This window comes from Sander vitreus, chromosome 2 (genome assembly GCF_031162955.1).
Source record: "Sander vitreus isolate 19-12246 chromosome 2, sanVit1, whole genome shotgun sequence".
NCBI classification, from domain to species: Eukaryota; Metazoa; Chordata; class Actinopteri; order Perciformes; family Percidae; genus Sander; species Sander vitreus.
In genome coordinates, this window is record NC_135856.1 from 18,877,945 (window position 1) to 18,897,090 (window position 19,146).

A 19,146-nucleotide genomic window follows, 5' to 3' on the forward strand; every position below is an offset into this window, starting at 1 on the left:
ATAAGGCTCTGCTATCAGCTGAGGTAGCCATACATTAATAGAGAATATATGTACTCATTATAAGTCATCAGCGCTGTGTATACCTGTAATTTTAGAATGCAACAAACGTGTTTTCAGCTGCAGCTTAACTACTGTACTGCAGTAGCTGTGGAATAATTAGCATTAAAAAAGATTTAATGCCAGGAGTCGCATAATCATCAGGCTAACTCCTCAGCAAAGGCTCAGCTCTGAAACTCTGCTGGATATGACTTCACTGAAGTCATTTTTTAACCCTAATGCTAAACCATAATTTTCAAACGGGACTGCATGGAGCCAATGTATATATGCTTGAATAGTGGTTTGAGGTTATCGATGGGAACGGGTTGGATTCTCCCCTGCTTTCTCATTAACTCTCTCCTTCCTTCTTCTTCCGCTCAATGGCCCCCAACTCTGCACTCAGTCTCTGGTGTATCGAACAGCACACACACTCACATGCAAGAGGTCTGTTTGCATACCAAAAGCATACTTCATAGCTCAAAGAAAATGAAAGCTGTATTAATTATACAGTCTGTGCTCGTGCACACACACACACACACACACACACACACACACACACACACACTCACACAGAACAAGAGAGAAAGAGAGTGAGGGAGCAGTTTAATGTGTTTCCTCTGCGTCAAAAGAGACAGAGTGTGAGAATGATTGAGTCTGCGTCAGGGAGAGAGGGAATGAGAAATAGCGCAGAGGGAGAGAAAGAGTGCACTGTCTTCCCTCTTTAATGCATGTGTGCGTGCGTGCGTGTCGTCTACCCAGTATAACGCCCCCTCTGTGTCCCCGAGTCACTCTCTGTCACTCACACACACTGAGACTATTGTCAAGACATTGGGCGAGGCGCCCCGAGACATTTCTGTGGCACTGTGTCTGTCACGGGGGTGATAGGGCTGAGATGGGGTTCACTCACGCACACACACGCACACACACAAACACACACACACACACACACACACACACACACTCAGAAATATCGAATTTGCATACACAGATATGCTGTATTACCATTTTAGGTCATGTAGGTGGGTGAGTTAATGCGGACTTCTCCTAGAGTGCAGAGCATGCATGTGTAAGTGTACTTTATAGCTCATAATCTGTGTGCTTGTGATTGTGTACGTGTGCCAAGGCCTATGTGGTGTATGTGTTTGTATCTGACAGCACATTAGGCAAAGCTATCTTTAACCTTGTAAAATGAGTGACACTGATTCTAAACTGACAGGATGGATTTCAGTGTGCTGTGGTGTTTCATCGTGTCAGCCCCTGTCAGCTCAGCCCGTCCGCCCATTTTACAAAGACAGGAGTGCCACAAAGGAGACGGGTACATGCGAGAGAGAGAGAGAGAGAGAGAGCAAGCTGGGGTCAAATATGATAAATAAAATTGTTTGGAAAGTGAAGGAGAAAGAGCAGTTCTGTGGTAGATAAAAAAATGGATACAGAAAGAAGAAAAAAATTACAGGATGCAGAGAAAGAGAAAATATGGGGGAGGAACCGGAGGTAGAGGTGGAGGGGGGAAGTGGAAGGATAGAGACCTTGCGCTTGTATCCGGATGTCTCCGAGGTCCTTTATTGACTCTGTCTATTGTTCACAGCAGCACTCCTAATCACTCTCAACAGGGAGGTTGTGTTTCCGAGTGTGTGTGCCTGTCCGCCAGCCTTGTGTGTTGTAAGACTACGTATCTTTAGCCTAATCCTCACTTTTACTCTTTCATACTGGCCCCCACAGTGAAGCCATTGTTCACTCTCCTCTGGTCAACGTTAATGGACAATAGCAGTGGGTGGGAAAAGCCTGTTCCTAACATGCATACTATTAGTCTAATGGTCCACACAGACACACACACACACACACACACACACACACACACACACACACACACACACACACACACACACACACACATATATCCACACAGAATGGGCTGTAAAATCTAAATAGCAGGCATACATATGTATGGTCTCTCTTACTCACGCGTGCACACAGAAGACCAGTTGTACGCCACCATCCTGTTTGCATCTTTCCTAACAATGGCCGCTGTCACAGATATTAAGAGAGATGACTGTTTTAGAGTCTAGCAGTGGAAAGCGAACATCACGATCACATGCACACACACACACACACACACACACACACACACACACACTGACAAAGGAGCTAATCTGAATGATGGGCATTTGTCCGGTAAGCCTCGCTTTACATCTCACTCTATGAGCTTTTTGTTTTTGTTTTGTTTCCCCCCCCTATAGACAGCCACAGCTACACAAAAGGATAAACATTTCAAAGGCCTGATGCTGTGAATGGAGTTAGTGATTTTCAATGTGTATCTGCAGGGTGGAGAGCCCAGATGGAGACAGGGAGAAGGGAGAAAGCTCAATGCCAGGGTGGACAGCTTGATGGTAACAAAGCTGTGCTGGATGGCGATGCAGTAGACCCGCATGCAGTGAAGCAGTCTCTCTTTCTGTGTCCCTCCACACAAACACACATACACAACATACCAAATACACACACCCACACAATCACAGTAACTAGTTAGGAAAATGGTAATGAGCACAGTTTTTCAGGGTTTGGCTTGAATTGCTCCCAGGAGGAGAAAGTGATTTAAGTATAGCAAATTACATGCATACATTGGACGTTTCAAAAACTGTTTATCAGGACAGGCATGCCGGGAGGCAGCGTGGCCAGTAGTTCCGCCGGTGGCCACTGGGGGGGCAGCAGCAGACTGCAGCAGTGTGAAGAGGAGTAGGGAGAGAGAGAGAGAGAGAGGGACCGCATAGTACCGATCAGATGACCTCGCTGCTGCAGTTAATGTTCTCTGGCGCTCAGACACAAGGCTAAGGCTCTCCTTCATACCGCGGGGTTGCTGTACAACAAGCTATTGTGGTGGTAGATGTGGTGTTGTTGGAGGTGTGTAAGTGTCTGTATATAAGGGGGAAATGGGGGGAGTGGAGGAGGAGAAGGTGTTTTGTGTTAGCAGAAAGTGGGTGCATGACACAGAGAAGGTATATGTTACTAAAGCAGTGCTCAATTTCTGTAATCCTTTTTTCTTTCTTTCTTTCTTCCTTTCTTTCTTTCTTTCTTTCTTTGTCTTCTTCTCCCTCTTTCCTCTTTGTCCCACTCTCTTGCCATCTTCCTCTCACCCCCTCCCCGCTTCATTTTGCCCCCTCTTTCCTATTGCCGCACTTGCCCCCCTTTCCCTCTACCTCATGCCCCCTTTCCCACCCTCTTCTCTCTCTGTCTCTCCCTTGCTCCCTCTCTTCTTTCTCTCTCTGCAGTGCAGCACAGTGATTATCATTCCTCTCACAGAGTCAAGCCTGATAGTCAGATACTGCTGAGCACCCTTCTACATCACCTGCTTCTAGAGGGAGCAATGTAGAGAGAGAGACTGAGATAGAGGAAAGAGAGAAGGGTAGGAAAGAAGAGAGATGGGGGGATGGACTGCAGAATAAGAGGGGTGAAAGGAGAAAAAGGAGAGGAAAGCAGAGAAAGGGGAAATGACAGAAGGGAGAGTGGACGAAGGGTGAGAGAAAGCAGAGAAATATGGGAGGGGGGAAAAATATAAGTGAAAGCATGGAGAAGGGAGGCTTGCTTTTACTGCAGAGGTGGTCCCACTGCAACGTACACGCTGTTACACGCATAGTTATAAATGTGTTAGAGTGAGTGAGTGAGTGAGTGTGTGTGTGTGTGTGTGTGTGTGTGTGTGTGTGTGTGTACCTGCAAGTGTGAACATAGGCAAGCAGGTGTGCCTAACGTGTGGATTACGGTGCTGCATGGAAGCCGTGTGAGTGTGTGTTGTGGTAACAAGGCGCCTTGGCTCATCAACATCTGCGAGTCAGACAGCTGAAGAAATGTTGCTCATATTGCTTCATCCATCCCTGTGCTGAGTTTCAACCTGCTCCAAACCATTTACTGCATTCTGCAAATACCACAACAGTCCACCCTCTCTCCCCTAAACAGCATTCTTTGTCTTTTCATTTCTACTTCTGTGGTCAGAAAAGTCTGTCCCTTTCCTCTTAGAACATTTGTACCCTGCCACACATGCTGATTAACAGTCATTTGTTTGTCTTCGAAAACTTGTTTTTGCTCATTCAACCATTGAACCATCAGTTGTTTTATTCATCATCTGTCGCCCTCTTTCTCCTACTTGGTCTCCCGACACTTGTCTTTACCTGTCTGCTTGACCTAATGGATTCAACGTGTAAACAGGACGTCTGCTCTTCTCAGCATAGCCTCAGGAAACTGCATTCCAACACGTCACCCCACGTTACAGCACTAGATCTTGAATACAGTTTTAAATCAGTTCTATATTTAAATACCCAGTGTAAATATATCATTGTCAAATTAATTGTTAACACATCTGTCCTGTTCACACAGCCCCTGCGAGATTCTTTCTGTCAGCACATTTCACTGTTTCTCCCCCCTCGCTGCCTTTGATGCATAACTTAACAGTCGACAGCAAAAGGTTTCAAAAGATTTTCCAGCAAACATTTCAGAGATTTTTGAGCAAATGTAATCTAAGAACAGATACATTTGACTAGTTCACTAAATCACTTAGTCAAAGTTTAGTTTTATTTTGTTTTTTTGTTTTAGCTTTGGCCTCATTGGTACTGTGATAAAACACAGTGGAAAAAACACAGTGGAAAAGCGATTGAAAAAAGTGTTAGAAGTTTGTGTAGATGAGATAAAAACACCAAAGATATTCATGTGATTTTTCACCACCAAAGTTCACACTTTAGGTGCTTCTAAGAAATAATGTTAAAATGATAACGGAAGACATCTGGAGTAGATCTGGGCTAAACTGTAACACATTTAAAATGATAGAAAACAATAGTAAAGAGTAAGGAAAATCACACATTAAATTCAATGTAATGAAACATGTCATCAGTAGAACCAGACCTTTCACTTTGAATATATAAATTAGACAATAGTGTGCATCGATCCATGTAGTTAGTTTTGCCACACAATGCATCTTTGCATGACAGTTTAATCATGCAAAGTGACATCACTACTGCAGAGGGGAGGGAACTGCTCAATAATTTCAATAAAAAAACAGTCAACACAAACTCATTATTTTCTAATAATATAATATAATAAACTCAAAGTTATTGAATTCACTTGTTCATTCCAACACTTCCTCCACTTTCAGAGTATGAGCACACACACATTTGCTGGCTGCATTAGCACAACACAATTTCTAAACAGAGGCAAAACAAGAGAGCAGAGGCAAAGGTAATTTTGACTGATCAGCATTCCCCATTCCAGATATGAAGTCTGGCACTACACCTATGCAGTGTCAACAGAAGCATGTTAGTTTTCACTGTGTGTTGTGGTAGCAAAAGTGCAATATCACCTTACACATTCTACACAGTTATAGCTGTAATAAGCAGAAGTCTGACATTTAATCAGCTCAATTACTTTTAGGGAGTAAATAAGCTATCACATTATGAGAAACAGGATGAGGTGACATAATTTGATGATAAAAATAGTGATATTAGATCTTATAAGTTATATCGATCTTGCACTGAATATCAGATATCTGCTCATCCAGTACAGTTGAGATTTACTGGAAGCTATATCAAAATATTCTAAATATGTATTCACTTATTAAATTATGTTTTATTTTGTAAACAAATTATTTAATAAAACCATATTTTGTGTTTCAATGCCAAGGGTTGTTCTAACCATTCAATAGGTCATCCTGCCCACTAGACCTGCTCAGCCACTTAAAGAATTCCATAAGTCTGCCCCTTAAGGGTCACAAAATCCTATGTCTGGCATGAAAATAATCACATTCAGAAATAATGACGCTTGGCAATAAATATGTCCACAGGCTGAAATCACCAGTGACGGACAACTGGCAGGGATATTAACACGCAAGGCTACACCCCTCAGTCAACGTTAGGAAAATTTCAGGTGTCTGGAGGGAGTCATTACAAATTGGATGTCAGGTGTCTGCTTGATTGACATTTGGCTCATGAAACTGTCTGATTTCTGCCTGTTTGAACACAAAACATAACCATTCCAAAGAAAAATATATTTTTCCTACCTCCAGTTGCTTATTTCAGCACAGTAACAAATTCAAACATGCAGTAACATGGAGGAAAGTGGGTGAAAAAGATTAAATCTGTAATTTGTGATGCTGGCCGACGGGCATCAGTACAGCTAACAGCATTGTAACTGATGAACTGATTTGTGAAATATTAGAAAATATCATCCCTCATTTGCAGTCATTTAAACATATGAATTCCTCCTGCCACAGTCTGATACATTTGTAATAAAGAGAAGTAAGCAGGCAAGAAATATATCTTTTATGTAATTAAAATGTAAGAGATGTTTAGCCCAAAAAGCTATCCCGTACTGTCAGTGGATATTGATCATAACATTTATTGGTATCAGCACAAGCCACATCAGTCAAACGTCAATTATGTTATGGTGCAGAAAATGAATTATTATAAGTTTACTTGGTCTGTATTTAGTATGCTGAATGTTGACTTTAAAGTACATATATGTTGTGGTATATCTAAAATGGGATATACAGTTGGACTATGCACTGTGGTCACTCAGCTATGTATTATGCATGACATCCTCACTTTAGTAAATAGATGAACAGATGTCTGCAGTGGTAATCTGACCTCCAATCTGAGCGTTGATGTGACCAAAATAATTGCTATGTACTAACGAGGAACTAAACAATGTAATGTATTTGTAACAAACAAATAATTAATCAATAAAATAGATGGCCGCTCTTCCTCGTACCTAGATGATGTCAAAAATAAATGAGACTGAGCAGAGCACCAAAGGGAAATGTGGCTTTAGTCCTACAACCATATTTGTAGTTGTGGTTTATGCATAAGCCACATCCTGTCAATTCATTATGCAGACCAAAGTGTAGCAGGGCATAGACAAACACAAACACACACTCACATCCAAATGTGCTCACACATGCACAAACAGTCAGTGCAATGTGCAGATGTTGCACATACACACGCAAACACACGTGTTGAATATTCAGACACATGTAAAGGGAAGAGATGGGACTGTTAATTAACTAGAGCTCGTTAATTCTCTTTGAACCGACAGCAAGGAGGTTTACACACTAATTACCTTGATGACTGAGCCAACCTGTGCATGCGCACACACACATGCATCTCCTCACACTACAAACACACACACACACACACACACGTATTCTCACAGGCTGACATCACACATCTTGCAGGCTTTGAAAGTCTCACACTCATACACAGCCGTAAAACACAAACATGAAGGTGCGAAGTCTCACTCATATGGAAATTGCGTGCACCGCAACACACTCTTGCCCTGAAATGAAAAGCTGTATTAGGAACTTTTTTCTCCACAATTCCTTTAGAGCTGCAAGACTCAGATGGTAAAGTTTATTCTGAGTTCCGACCCATCATGTATTTGTTTGATTCATGCCTAGCTTCCATAAATAACTTTACAGTAACTCCCATACTGTATCACACTCAACACACCCACTCAAACATACTCTCCCTGCCGTGCAAATGAATGAAGCTCCCATGTCAGTATTGAACTGTAATGGTCCGTGTCAGATTAAGGGGAAGGTATTTTTATGTCCGCCGTCAAACTCAATTAATATACCATCAGGCATGAATTCATAGGCCACACTGGACCTTAGCCAATTCATCCGTATGTGTCTGTGTTCCAGAGTGTGTGTGGGGGCTGTGCTCACACAGATGAATGTGTGTCGACATTCAGTAGATATTTAGGATATTTAGTAATCAGTCTTTATTGCAATTGCTCCGCCAATTAATAGAACTTGTGCACACATGCACAAATATGCTTTGTGAGTCAGGTTGAAAAAACATCAAGGGCACTTTGGCTGCAGAGTTTTTTATTAGAGGAAAAAGCTTACAAAGGAGACAGGACGTAAAAAAGAGATCAATTTAAGGTATGAGCAAAGAAGACGGAAATGTTAAAAGCTTTAAAAAAGACCACATTGATAGAAAATGTTAGAATGGGTAGAGAGTAGTAGACGTATAAGTGAAAGAGTATAAAGCCAAATTTAGAAGGAAAAAAAGTGAGACGATAAGAGGCCAGATCGGGGGACAGGGACAGAAAGTGTAGACTGCACAATTAGTAGAATTTAATGACTAAAATATGCCAAAATATGGGATTTGGCAAAAGAATAGAAGAGAGGTTTTTCAATGAGCAGAAGACTTTGAGATAGAGAAGACGGAGGATGAGCAAAAAGAGGGAAAAAGGGGGTTAGGGAGTATTGGGGAGTTGTGGGTCAATAAAGCCTGCTGTGGGGAAGAGGAGAGGGACTCATAACGAGGTCAAGGACACATCATCGATCGCCACATCATAAAGCTGTCGGGCAAGAGAAGAAGGGATGGGAGGGAGAGGGTGAGTAGGCCTATGTGAGAGAGAGTAAGAGGGAGAGTTACAGCTGTGAAAGGCAGAGTTGACGGAAGGGAGGAAGGGAGGATAGAGGAGAGAAATAGAAAATAAAATTATCAGTATGAAGGAATGAAAGGGGGCAGCTCTGACCAGAAAGAGGGTTAGAGGGAAATTGAATTAGATGGAATCATGGCTGAACAGATTAATTCTGTAATAGAACACACACACACACACACACACACACACACACACACACACACACACACAGCGACCAGCAGCAGGCCTCCAATAGTAACTCTCTCCTTGTCTGTCGATCAAGTCTGACCCTGTGGCGCAAGCTGTATTTCTGTATTCATATAGTAATCCTAGCCACAATTTGTGAATCTCATGTATTACCATTTACTGCTTAGCATCACCATGTTAGCATTGTCATGTTAGCATGCTGACATTAGCATTTACATGTAACTCAAAGCCAAAGTACAGCTCGCAGAGCTACTACAATGACTGTGGACTCTTAATCTTCTATAACAACACGTGTGGACTTCTCAAAGACTGTTCTAACCACCTGAATGAAAAAATATCAGTTGCACAATAAAAAAAATCTATTTATATTCAGGTTGTGTATTTCCTATTTCCGCTAGCTAAAAATAACATATGTCCAAAAAAAAGCACACAAGCAAAATATGTGTAATATATGTTATTTTGTATTTAAACACAAAATATTGGAAAGTAACATTGTCTACCAGTAATACTGAAAATACATGTTTTAATTTTGGTTAACGTAAAAATTGAGCAAGGAGATCATTACCGTCTTTGTTTGGATTAGTAAAAAAAGAGGCACTTAGAACTTTAGAAACGGGTTAAAAATGAAAAAGTTATGTTTTTTTCTCCAGATGGTTCGCAGAGAAGGCTGACGAGGAAACGTGTGTAGAGAAATAATGTCTTTTGTTGTCTTGTGATCAGAAATAATTATCATTTTACAACATAATTGTCATGAATGAATGATTCTGTGATGCTATGATCCTAAGAAAACAGTTTTGACAGTTTTGCTTGTTAAGTCAAGGGATTTTTGTGATGTCGACATCACTGATCTCAAATAACAAACTTAATACGATGAGATCACATAATTAACTTCTTTCTCATGGCAAAAAAACAAAAGTTATCCTTACCAATGCCCTCTGTGGCCCTCTATACACACACTTTTTCCTCTCTGTGCCATTGCCCTGAGTCTGAGCAAGTAGAAAAGAGGTTGGATTGCTTCATTTAAGCTAATGTTCTAAAAAATACATTGCTCTCTCTGTGTAGAGTTAAGATGAAGCCACTGAGATTCAAATAACTGCTGCTTTTCCCATATAATCTAATATATGTTCCTCAATCTTGCTTGTGCTCACAATCTCTGCTGTCTGAGTCACTTTCTCTCATCCCCTTTTCATCTAAGCGTTGTTAAGAAATGGCGGAAGAGATGTGCTCCGTTAATTTCCCCCTCGTGCTTAATTGATGTAGCTGTGTTCCTCGCTCCTCTTGTCTTGCATGTTCCTTAGGTGAAATGTTCAAATGTTCCCCTTTCTTTAGGTGTTTGGAAGAAGAAGAAAAAATTTGTTCAGTTTGGGCTTTTATGCCAGCCGTCCATCCTTTTCCCTGCAGATTATCCTGAGGAGATGTTTCCAGCTGAAGTTGTTCCGCCCTAATCTGCGCCATCCCTCTGTTCCCTCACTTCCTCACTATACGCTGCGTGTTTCAAAGCAGATCTTAATTGAAAGGGTTGTAATTTTGCGAGCAGATAAATTAGTATAAGAGGAGATAGGAGGGGTGTTGTATAGAAATGGGCTTCCTGATGCAGAGTGATCCCTCCAGGTCATTAACTCCCTCTGATATTCTCTCAGCATGGACTTATTACACTCTTTTTTTTTTCTCCAAAGTGAAAACTGGTCTGTTAACTAGAATGGGGTTATTTGTGTGTTGAAATCACAGCAGGTGTGATGCTGAGTTTGAGTGAAGGATGTGATTTGTTACTGAATCAGCACCCCTTCCACTGCAGGATTGGGAGATTTGTCAGTGGTGGTGGATGGTTTGTTTGTTTTGTGTTCACAGTGATGAGTTCAGCCTGCTTGTCCAAGCCTCAGGGTTGTACTTCAAGCTTTTACAAACAGAAGTAATACTTCTTTTATTATTATTATCAAGATTTTTATTATCAATTTATTATTGAGATTATTATTTATTAACTCGTTTTTTTTTTTTAAATAAAATTCAGATTAACCATTTAACTAAAACATAGTGGTTGCTAAGTGATTGAAAAAAATATGAATTGAAAACAAAAATGAACAGAGCTGAAAGGAGAAGGCTGATGATTTTCTATATTTTTGTTGTCGTTAACAAATCCAATGACAAGATCAAAAACAACGTGTTAATCCTTCTCTCAGTAGTTTTCAGTGGCACTCAGCCCAAAGCCCATTTATTCTTCTAAAGATGTACGTCTTTAAAAACAGTTTGCAAATATTATAGTTTCATTTACAAAAAGATTAAATAATTTCCTAAAACAGATAGATACTGTAGTAGTTAGCAATCTTTACTCAAACAGGTGTAAATAGAGTTTTTGTTGGGAACTATTTTCAGCTGCAGATTTGATCCATTAGTGAGTATTTATACACATTACTGTCCTGTATGAACAACAGGACGGTGTAGTTTAGATTGACTTAAAAATGAACCACAGTGCCTATGTTATTTGCTATGTTATATTTGCTATAAAGGAACATGTGACCCATTGCCCCCACGTGGCTTATTGATGTGTCCAAATCAGGCTTCTAATACGCAGACAAGACTTGTTAATAAGATCAATGCATTGCTGGTTTTGTTTTTTCAAATGTTATGTTTACAATAATAAAACTATACAACATCATCAGATATCACTTTTCATTTAACGTCCTTCACTTATTTTTATAGAGCACCAAGTAAGTGTTTTTGAGAATGGACTCTATATTACCCAGCTGCTACTACTGGGCGCCATTCCAGATGTGAAATAAGTGTCTCCAGGCCGGCTAGAGGTTTGTAAACATCAGCCATGTCCAGCAGCATTAATCTAAACTGGGATTAAAAACCAACTGAAAACTTTGAAAGACCGGCGTGATTGGTTGATGGCTATTACCCTGTATTGTAGCAGCTAAGCTCATAATCAAGGCGAACACGATCAGATAATCTCAATATGTCTTTGCCCACTAGCCTAATCCCCAGATTTAGAATCTCAGATTAGGAATCCAGGATGATTAATCCCATATTGTGTGTGTATGTTTCCTGCAGGGGACCCTTCGCCGGGTGACCTTCTCTGTAGTCAGTCAGCCCCAGGATGGTGGTTGCTATGACAGTGGCTTGGAAGACTCAGAGACACCAAGCAGCAAGAGTTCATCAGGGCCGCGGCTGGGAGCCCTGCCGCTGCCTGAGGAAGGCTACGAGCGGACCACACCAGAGGGCAGTGTGGGAGAGGAGGAGCACGTGGAGAATGGTTAGAGCATCTACACACACACACACACACACACACACACACACACACACACACACACACAAATCATACAGTAAGAAGTCAATAAAATGTATTGAACTCATTCAGAATTGCATCCAAGAGGCTACCAGATAGAATAACTCTATATTTTGTCTCTCAAGGCTTTATGTACTGTATTCTGTGAAAGGCTTGCACATACACACACACACACACACACACACACACACACAGTCAAACACTTGCTGTCAAGGTCTCAGGAGGCTTTTCTTCCTCATTTGATAGGAATGTGTTTTATAGAATAAAGCAATTGTCCTGTGTGTGTGTATTCAAGTAAGTTGGATGTTATGAGAAGAGCTTTTTAGAAAAAGCTTATTATGTGCCAGTATGGTGTGCCCTAGGCTCATTGGTGGCCTTGCCATCAGTCAGCAGCCCAAATCTTCCCTTTCGCCAACAAACTTGTGTTTTTACCTTTTTCTGTTTGTCAAGGATGGAGAGAAGCAAAAAATGAATCTTCTTTTCCTCGTTTCTCTGTACAGTATGTGGTACTGAGGTTAAATGTTGCTTTTTCACTGACGTGAGAAATCTTGAGGATATTGTGGAGTTTAATACATTTTCTTCACGGTCAGATGGAGAGAGGAATTGAGCAGAGAATTCATCGTGTGGGTTATAATTATACTCTATAATGATGTGCTTGTTTGGTTTCACAGGAATTTCTGTCAGCTGTGGTATGTAGGCAACAAAACTGGAATTTGTTTTCAGAATGCAACAGAAATATTAAATTTCTTGTGTTTAATTCAAGTAAAGCAGAATTAGGAAAACCCTAACAGTGAATAAATGTATTGTTTTCAGTTGCTCATAAGAGATGTATGGAATGTTTTAGTTTACCTTCTGTAACATGCCACCAGCACAATTTGTGTAATTAAAAAGTCACGTTTACCTCATCTATCATCATTATAAGTCCTATGTCCGTTTAACATGATCTCAGTATTGATGATATATAAATACGCCATAAATGACTGGTTTACATAGATGATAGCCTTCACCTTTGACACTTGCCTTTGTAGGACATCAGCCTCAGCATCTCTGGTAGCCTCACTAACATTTTTAACCAACACTAATGGGACATAATAGAGCCAATATGTAACTTAAAGTAAAGACATTTAGATGTGTCACACAAATTTCTGAAAATTATCTTCTATTCGGTAGATAGTTGTTTGTTTTGACGTCACCTTTCACCTTTTATTTGATGCTGAGCAAAGCTGGAATTTTTTCAAACCTTTTGATGTCAGCAATTTCTATTTTGCTATGACAGCATTTGTCTTGCTTCTTTCAAATGATATCCCCTCCCTTATAACCTTTGTCCCCCTTTTTTTAACCAATTTTTCTTTCTCCTGTCTTCCTCATGAAATGTTCAACTCATCTGTACTGTTGTACTCTATCCGTCTACATCATTTTTTTAATTTAATTGTCTCTTCTTGGGGTGTCCTGGTGGCCTAGTGGTTCACACACAGACCATATAATTGCAGCATTCCCAGTTCGATTCTGGTTGTGTACGTTTGCTTCATGTCATACGTACCTCTACCCATATTTCATGTCTGTGTTAGTTAAACTATCAAATGAAGACATCAAAAGAACTTAAATTTTTTTCTCTTCTTTTCTTCCTTCAATCCCTCTTTATTTTGTCTCTTTCCTGTGTCCAGATGCCAGACAGCTGCCAGACGTAGCTCTGACAGGAAAGTGTACCAGGGAGTGTGATGAGTTTGGCCACTCTGACACTTGTTGGATGCCCGTCCGCCCTTCGCCTCGCCAGCGCCATGGCAGCGACCCCCCACGGCTCTCCACCTTTGCCCCCGGAGACGATAATAACAACCTCCGTGGTAACGACCATGAGAGTGACAGCGAGAGCGCTGGCAGTGCAGGGAGCTCAGAACCCGGGGTGGTTGTCGGCGGAGAAGGTCAGAGATTACCCTTAGCCAATGGGGATCCTCTCGGCACCCTGGGAAGTGGAGACCGCAACAGAAACATGGGCGATCACAACCGTAACCTTCTGAACCGCAAGATGACTTCGGCATCATATGACACATTTAGCAGCGCAGGCTTCGGGAGGCGCCAGCAAGAGGAGGAAGGAGGAGAAGGCAAGAACCCACCTGAAGTCATACCACTGACCCGGACAGGAGGGGACTACAAGACCACATCCTGCCTCACGTTGTCACGCCGAGAGGTTTACCTGTGATAGCCTTGCAACGGAGCAATCATCAACACACCACACCCTTTTCTAAAAAAAGCAGGGAGGGTTAAGACTTTACTGGCAAGTCATCAGTTTGGAAGGCCTTTTAAACCCGTGAACATGTGAAAATGTGAGAAAAGATTGGATTGGATTCTGACTATTATTTATAGGCACCTAAACTTAGCAAGTGATGGGTCCACTCTTCAGAGAGCTCGGACTAGGAGTACTTTAAAAAAAAAAAAAAAAAGTCTTTTTTAACTATCACTGAAAGTTGCCTACAGGCAAAGATCCGTTTATGTTTATGTGGAGGACAACTTCATCTCTTTGTCTTTTTACCTGAATCCAATGCATGCCTGACCCTCTAACACAGAGGGATCTGTGTGAAATAGAGAGACATTGAGACTGAGTAAATCCTGATGCTATAAATGCCTCGATGCATATAAAAACTTTCACTGAGGCTACAGCAGTCAAGATTTGGACTCAACTGGTGAACCATCTGCTGAAAAACCACAGAGGTCTTATCCAGTTAAAACACATGAAAAGAAGTAACGGGTCTTTGATTGAGTTATTTGGATCTAATTCAAACCAATCAAACTTTCTAATGCCTAATCAACTTTATTATAACACAAGACGGGGATATTAACCAATCAAACTGCTAATCCCGTGAGAATCTTAACAAGTCATAAACAGAGTATCAAAGTACTGACAAAAGTGTGGTCACTGTACAGTTACACGGTAGAAAAATGTGCTGATCTCTAAAATCAGGTATCTTTAAAAACAAATGATTCAGAATAAAATGCAACAATGTGAAAATACTTTTTTTACAGTAATTAAATGTAACCATACAAGGTTCTCAGAGAGTGTCAGTAGTGCCACAGAATTCCAGCGTGTGTGAAAATATGTTCATTATTTTGCCTTCACACTCAGTCTGTATGTATATATTGTATGTGTGTATTTGAAAAGGCAGCAGTTGTATCTCTCTGCTGCTGTCCGCCGTTTCGGAGTATACAGAGGTGCTGAGTTCACTACACACCTACTGTATCCTAACAGTGTTCATGTATCATAAATGTTCTTTCGCACACACATACACACACATATACACATGCACGCATGCACGCACTTACACACACAGACCTAAGCATGCAAACACAAACTCATACAGTGCATTTACAGAATGTGAACATGCATAGGGCCACAGTTTATGACATGATTCAGTGGCCGTGTAACATGAAGTATATAATAACTTGCATTAACTTTCATACAGAAAACATTAAGCACACACATGCGCACACACACACACACACACACACACACATACGGCATAATAAAACATAAGTAGAGACACAAACCCATATTAAGATACGCGCACTGCGCAATTCATATGCACTATGTGTGTATGTGCACTTATTCATCATTTTTTAACATATTGCCTTTCATTGAACTAGCTGTAGCATTTTGCCTGCTCCCCCCAGTCAGTATTTAAACATGAAATGTATTTAAATAATTACTCATCTCTCTGACTGATGTGTGGGGCTACATTAAAGGGAATTTCAAACACGTCATCTGATGTATGTAATGATAGACAATGTGGGAATAGGGGATATTCTGCATACTGTAAGTAGGACTCATAGAAAAACCAAAATTCTGTAAGAAAAAAAGGAAAAGAAAAATGGACTATGCATGAAAGAAAGATAATGCTAACTTTTTTTCTCTTTTTTAAACCACACGCCTTTTTGGATACCACGCCTATTTGGATACATCTGTATTATATATGTGTGCTTACGGAGAAATGGAGATAATGATGGCAGCAAGGGAGTTAGCTTCAGTGGATGAAATTGTTCCCACTTTATCAGAGTGAGTTTGGGGTAACCTTGGGCCTTTCTCTCAGTTTCCACAGCCCAAAGCGGGCACAAAAGGTGCCGCAGGCTGTAACAAAAAAGAACACAATGTAATGGGAGCGCAGAGTTCTGCTGCACCCTTTTCACCACACAGTGCCGACCTGAACACGCCCATACTGCTGTGCTAAAATGCACAGATAACAGACTCCTTCACATTCGTCCTTCCCAGCAGCTACTGCACGACTCCAGACACACTCTGCTGCACTGGGTTGAAGAGTGGGTGTGGATCGAGGCCAGCACATCTTAATTCCCATCATCAGTGTGTGGTTCAGTGGTGTGATAGGGATAATAGGGTTAGGTCGTCCCTGTGGTCTTAATGAGTTTCTTTTCTTCTCTCTTCTCCTCCCTTGATCTGCACTGATCTCATTAATGTCTGGATTGGCGAATGTAATACTTCTGGAAATTGCCAGTAAGTGTGTCTCTTCATTTTTCTGGTTTTGGATCAGATGAGGCGGGGGGGACATGCTTGTTAAAGGAGGCGCTGCAATTTAGATCATAGGTCCTTGTAGAGCGTAGAGATAGTCAGAAAAGAGAGCAACACTCAGGTAAGATGTGCGACAATGTTCAACTTGTTAACTAACTACTTGTGGTTTTGGCCACACATTGTTGCTGCTTGACTGTGCCCTCGCTGAAAGGTAACTGGACGTGTGGAAACAGTAAAGTAGTGAGTCTTGTACATTCATTTTACATTGGTAATCGTCCTGAGAAACGAGTGTGCTCCATGTGTGATTACACTTTGTATACCTGTATATAACTACAACTCTGTGACCGACTCCCTTTAGCGTGTTTTAGGCCACTGATGTACTTAACTCCCTAAGCCTTCATTACCCCCAAATCCCCAACATGGCTGTTTACTGAGCTCTGTTATTGATGGACTGCGCTGAGGATGTAACAAAACAAAAGGCCTAACGTATGGAGTTAATTGAAAAGGGATTGGTGAAAACAATCACAACATCCTACGGGGTACACACACTGAGAGACAGAAGGACACATGCTCTTTCTCTGGGAGAAATAGTTGAGATAAGTGTGTCTCCATCCCTTGGAGGCCAGAAAGGTCTTGAAGAACTAACGTCCAGTTTGTGAGCTTTGGAGAGAGACTCTTGACACAGCCCTGCCTTTTCAAATTGGCAGATATTTCTTCAAACTGCTGTTTTATGGCAGTTTCATTATGGCACCTTTCGAACCCTCCCAACCAGATTTAAGGGAACTTGCTATACATGAATCTGTGTGGGTGTGTATCTTTTTTTATACTGCACGTTTAAACATGAATATCTTTCAGTCTACTGCAAAACAGAGAGGGGAGACAGACAGAGAAGAGTGTAGAGAAAGGAGTCCATCGCCCACTTATCAAGACATTTTTAAAAACAGACACTTCCGCGCACATCATGTACCTGTCATCCCCCTCGTGCTGTTACCCTTATAGCCATGTACAGATAAAACTACACTGTAGAACAGACAACTGGAAACCATAACAGACAATGGCATGCCTAAGGTCTTCAAATCTGCACTTGAGAAAAAAAAGAGAAAAAAAACTTATTTTTATTTTCCTCTTCTTCGTTTTCTTTTCTTATGGGGCTGGTTCTGTTTTTTGCTGCTCCCTTCCTGTAATTACATAATGAACTAATTGCATTTGCTATGGCGAGGAAGAAGGAGCTGTTGACGAATGGTTTGGTATGAAGATGAATCATGTAAAAGTTTGACTTTGACATTAAAAACTTCAAACACTCTTGTTTGTCTTTTAACTTCTGGAAAATTGTTTTACATAGTAAATATGACTGTCTAAGCAATAGTTGGGGCACCTACTGTATAACAACTCCAAACTAAATATTTTCCTCAAGAATATCAGCTTGCGATGACCAGTTATTGGTAACGACTCCACAAACATGGGAACACTTTAAGACAGTTGTGTTGCTCACAAAGGAATTTTTGGTAACGCTTTTTCATAAGGCACCATTTACAAAGGGTTTAAAGCTTTAATTAATGGTAAATAAATCATTAACTTTATCGTACTGAAAAATCCCTTTCCAGCATAACAGTTTCGGCAAGTTACTTTCTGGGAAAGGGCTCCAGGCGTCTGGACCAAAATACATTTATTAGCCACTTATTAACATAAATTGCAGGCTTGATGGATAGCCTGTTGTAACTGTTGACCCTTTATTAATGCCTTGCTAACATTTACAACCTAAAGGGTGCCTTGTTAGAAAGTGGTGACAAAACCATCTCAAGATCCACTTGTTGGCTTATTCAGGAGCTTTTGATTGTAGATGTTCAAACTCCCACTTCCATGACAACTGAGAAAACTGCAACTGCTAATGAAGACTATGTGATAAATTGGAAAGCACCAGAACAAGTGGACTTTGAGTGAAGATCAGAATGAACTGTGAAGCTCTGTTTTTAAAATATTTAGCAGAATGACACCTTGATACTCTTTAATGTGTAATGTCAATTTGCACCTGGCTGACACGCGTGCTGACTAGAATACATTTCGAAGGTGTCACTTAAATGTGACACAATCCAATTTCCTGAACTGGATCCTGCTGCAAGAAAACTTTTAAAATGTAGGGGGCAATTTGGACTTAGACTTATCTGAAAAACGCTTCAAAGGTGTTAACTGCTGCAAAGATTAGTGTGAAGGACTCAAAATGTCACAAGAGTCTTGCAATTTTTCTTTTCTTTTGTCCAGTATGCAACACTGACACCATGTGGTCATGAGTCAGAATTACTTTAGTTTTCTGGCTGTGCACGTGATCATTTTGTAGCATGTAAGGAGAGGCTCCTTTGTTTCAAATGCATTTTGGCTAAAGTACAAAAAGCAGAAGGACAATAAATCAGTTCATATAAACATACTTTTGAAACTAAAACTAATATTTAAGAGCTACATTTCTTTGCATATTCAGTCCAAGGCCATTTCTTTTGAGCCGACAGCTGGAAGATACAGCTGCCAGTTTGATTTATAGCAATCTGGGAAATAATCATTTATGAGTAGAAGGCTCTTTATATTTCACTATTATTATATATATTGTTAGATATAAAAAAAATAACTAAATATCGGGATTCAACCATATCGGGATAAAATAAAGATTTAAAAGGCTAATAAGCAGGGTAATCATTAATTTTATGTA

At 40.6% G+C, this 19,146-nt stretch overlaps 1 protein-coding gene across 1 annotated transcript in view; it reads left to right on the forward strand.

The window, feature by feature from the left end:
- pcdh7a (protocadherin 7a) overlaps positions 1-17,685 on the forward strand; it is a 41,180-nt gene extending 23,495 nt beyond the window's left edge. Inside the window, exons 7-8 of the mRNA XM_078271186.1 lie at positions 11,701-11,902; positions 13,600-17,685. Of these exons, the coding sequence (XP_078127312.1) occupies positions 11,701-11,902; positions 13,600-14,132 (735 nt within the window). The 3' untranslated portion in view covers positions 14,133-17,685. The remainder of the gene's footprint in view (positions 1-11,700; positions 11,903-13,599) is intronic.
- The last annotated feature ends 1,461 nt before the right edge of the window (positions 17,686-19,146 follow it).